This window comes from Octopus bimaculoides, chromosome 1 (assembly GCF_001194135.2).
Source record: "Octopus bimaculoides isolate UCB-OBI-ISO-001 chromosome 1, ASM119413v2, whole genome shotgun sequence".
NCBI lineage: Eukaryota > Metazoa > Mollusca > Cephalopoda > Octopoda > Octopodidae > Octopus > Octopus bimaculoides.
Genome location: NC_068981.1, coordinates 104,965,452 through 104,968,162, shown reverse-complemented (window position 1 = coordinate 104,968,162; position 2,711 = coordinate 104,965,452). Strand labels below are relative to the sequence as shown.

General features: G+C 33.3%; 1 protein-coding gene across 2 annotated transcripts in view; it reads left to right on the top strand.

Moving 5' to 3' along the window:
- Window positions 1-2,711, top strand: part of LOC106871086 (gastric inhibitory polypeptide receptor) — a 115,515-nt gene that overhangs the window by 91,584 nt on the left and 21,220 nt on the right. For both annotated transcript variants that reach the window (XM_014917373.2, XM_014917371.2), the window contains one exon: window positions 562-647. In XM_014917373.2, coding sequence (XP_014772859.1) covers window positions 562-647 — 86 coding nt within the window. The remainder of the gene's footprint in view (window positions 1-561; window positions 648-2,711) is intronic.

The following is a 2,711-nucleotide window of genomic DNA, read 5'->3' as shown; positions in this document are numbered from 1 at the left end:
TGTGTGTGTGTGTGTGTGTGTGTGTGTGTGTGTGTGTGTGTGTGTGTATGTGTGCGCACGCGCTCGTGTGCATACGTGTACATGTATTTAATGAAAGATGTAAAACAAATGTGTAGACTTAAGTGAATTTGATAAGTTAGATAATGTCAATTTGTCCAGTTGCACAAACGGCAGGATGAAAATGTTAAGTAAATCTGTTTTTAATGGCGCTTGTTACTGATACGATGTACTGTGAAATGAATTAAGCTAACCAATCAAATTCAAATATTCTAACGACCAAGGATTCATAAAACATTAAAAATTATTACATGGCTCACACTTATCGGAAAGAATTCTTTCTTTATGAAATTCATTTATTCGTTTACATAAGAACTGTAAACCACTAAATTACTAGATAGTTATAGTAAATAAATTTAGCTCTGTTTAATGTAGAGCCTGGCTCTCTGTTCACAGTTGACTATTGCAACTTATTTCGTATTGAGATGATTAGAATTATATTTGAAATGTCTATTTTATTTTCTGTTATTTTTGTTTAACATTCCCTTTTAATTTCGATTTTAGGTAAACTTTATATTTTATATAAATATCATCCGAATGATTTTCCAGAAGATTTACGTAAATGCCCGACCACAGATCTCTCAGTATACGTAAGTTTTTACAACAGATTTATTTCTTTATCAAATGTAAATTATTGAATGTGTAGCAGGAGGCACTACACCAAGCAGGTTCTGAAATGATTTCAGTATTCGTTCATTTTGGAAATTCTAAACTAGTATGAGTATCTGTTTGTGAAGTCCATAACTAATTGAGTCACAGGGACACTGTTGAAGATTCTGTCTTAGTTTAGCAGATCTCATTCCTCTGTCTGTAATTCTCACAAAAAACTAACAAAAAATGTTTGTTAGTTTTATAGGAATAACGCTACATACATAGAAACCAGTTCAAGAAAGTGCAATCTAGGAACCAAGGTTCTTGAGGACTTGTACCATCTCTATCATGTTGGTACCAGCGGAGAAAAAAATGAATAAAAGTTAAAAAGAAGAAAAAGAAATGCACACTTTTGAAATATACTCGTGTATATAGCCTCGTAGTCAACATAAAACAAAGTCATTGGACATTGCAAATTAAATCAAAACATTGTAAACTTAGAAAGCGGCTTTTAAGGATGTATATACAATACAAATTCCGGATTAGAAGAGGTATGACAATAATTATTTCGCAGTTATAACAAAAGAGTACATTCATGCAAAGTTTATCAAAGAGCTCAAAAGAGTTGGATAAATTTAATCTGTTGACGAAATATCTACGTACATATCTCTGTAACAAGCATAGCTATGTCTAAGGGAAAATATATACTCATTTTAATGCTCATACTTAGATTCATTTTCAGTTGTCATTTAGTTTACCTTACAATTTATATTATTGCTCTGGATTTATCCAAGACTCTTGAACCCTTTAACATATTTTGTATGAAAGTACACGCAGTCTTGTTGCATAAGAGAAATGCATAAATACAATACACATACATGTGTACAAGCCTGTGGTTGAGGAAGTTCCATCACAACTATGTGATTTGATCTCACCTTGAATAAATCTATTGTATTACTGTATTATAGAAGTAAGATGGACAATATTTTGTGGGTGTAATATGTAATTAAGTGGGGTGAAACTGTGAGGAAGTCGGGCATACATGCATACACACGCACACACACACACACACACACACATCTAGGCCGGTACAAGTATGTGTGCTTGTATGTGTGTGCATGTGTCTTCATCTGTTTTCCCTGACGTAAGAACCTAGTTTAACTGTTCGATAAATACACATCGATAAGATAAACACTAGAGTAAATAAGTTCTTGTATCGATATGATCTATGAAAATAACATAGAAAGTGATACATCAGCGGGGTAGCAGTCCAATGACTGAGACAAGTAAAGATAAAAAATATTCTTTTCTACTCTAGGCACAAGGCCCAAAATTTGTGGGGAGGAGGCCAGTCGATTAGATCAACTCTAGTACGCAACTGGTACTTAATTTATCGACTCCGAAAGGATGAAAGGCAAGTCAACCTCGACGTAAAGACAGACGAAATACCACTAAGTTTCGCCCGGTGTGTTAACGTTTCTGCCAGCTCGCCGCCTTAAAGATGTAAAATATCAAAAGAAAATTCTGATACTCGCAAATAACTATGATTATCTGTTAAGTACGAAGCATAAATGTTGAAGTGAGTTATATAAAAGGTAGTCGAATGGTAAATTAGTTTAAATGACGACAACAGTTACAATGGCAATACATTGACAGTAGAATAACATCTGCTGCTCGCTTGAAGTTGTGTTAATATTTAGCAGACGTATTTTCTGAAAATTGAAAATAAAAACTTTAAAATAAAATAAAAAATAAAATAAATAAAAAGTATTTATAATACGCGTAAAATTTTCGCTTCATTTGCACATAGAATTGCAACGAAGACATATTAATTCAAAACATATAGGAAGCCACAGCTATTTTTGATTTGTAACGAGATAATTTTCGGTGGCAACAGAGTTGTTTCACATCAAATTGCTGAGTTTTTTTATAAATTGCAACTTTCTTCTAATTTACAATGATAATGTTCCAATGTACTATGACTTTTGTATGCACGCACACACACACACACACACACACACACACACACACACACACACACACACACACACACACACACACAC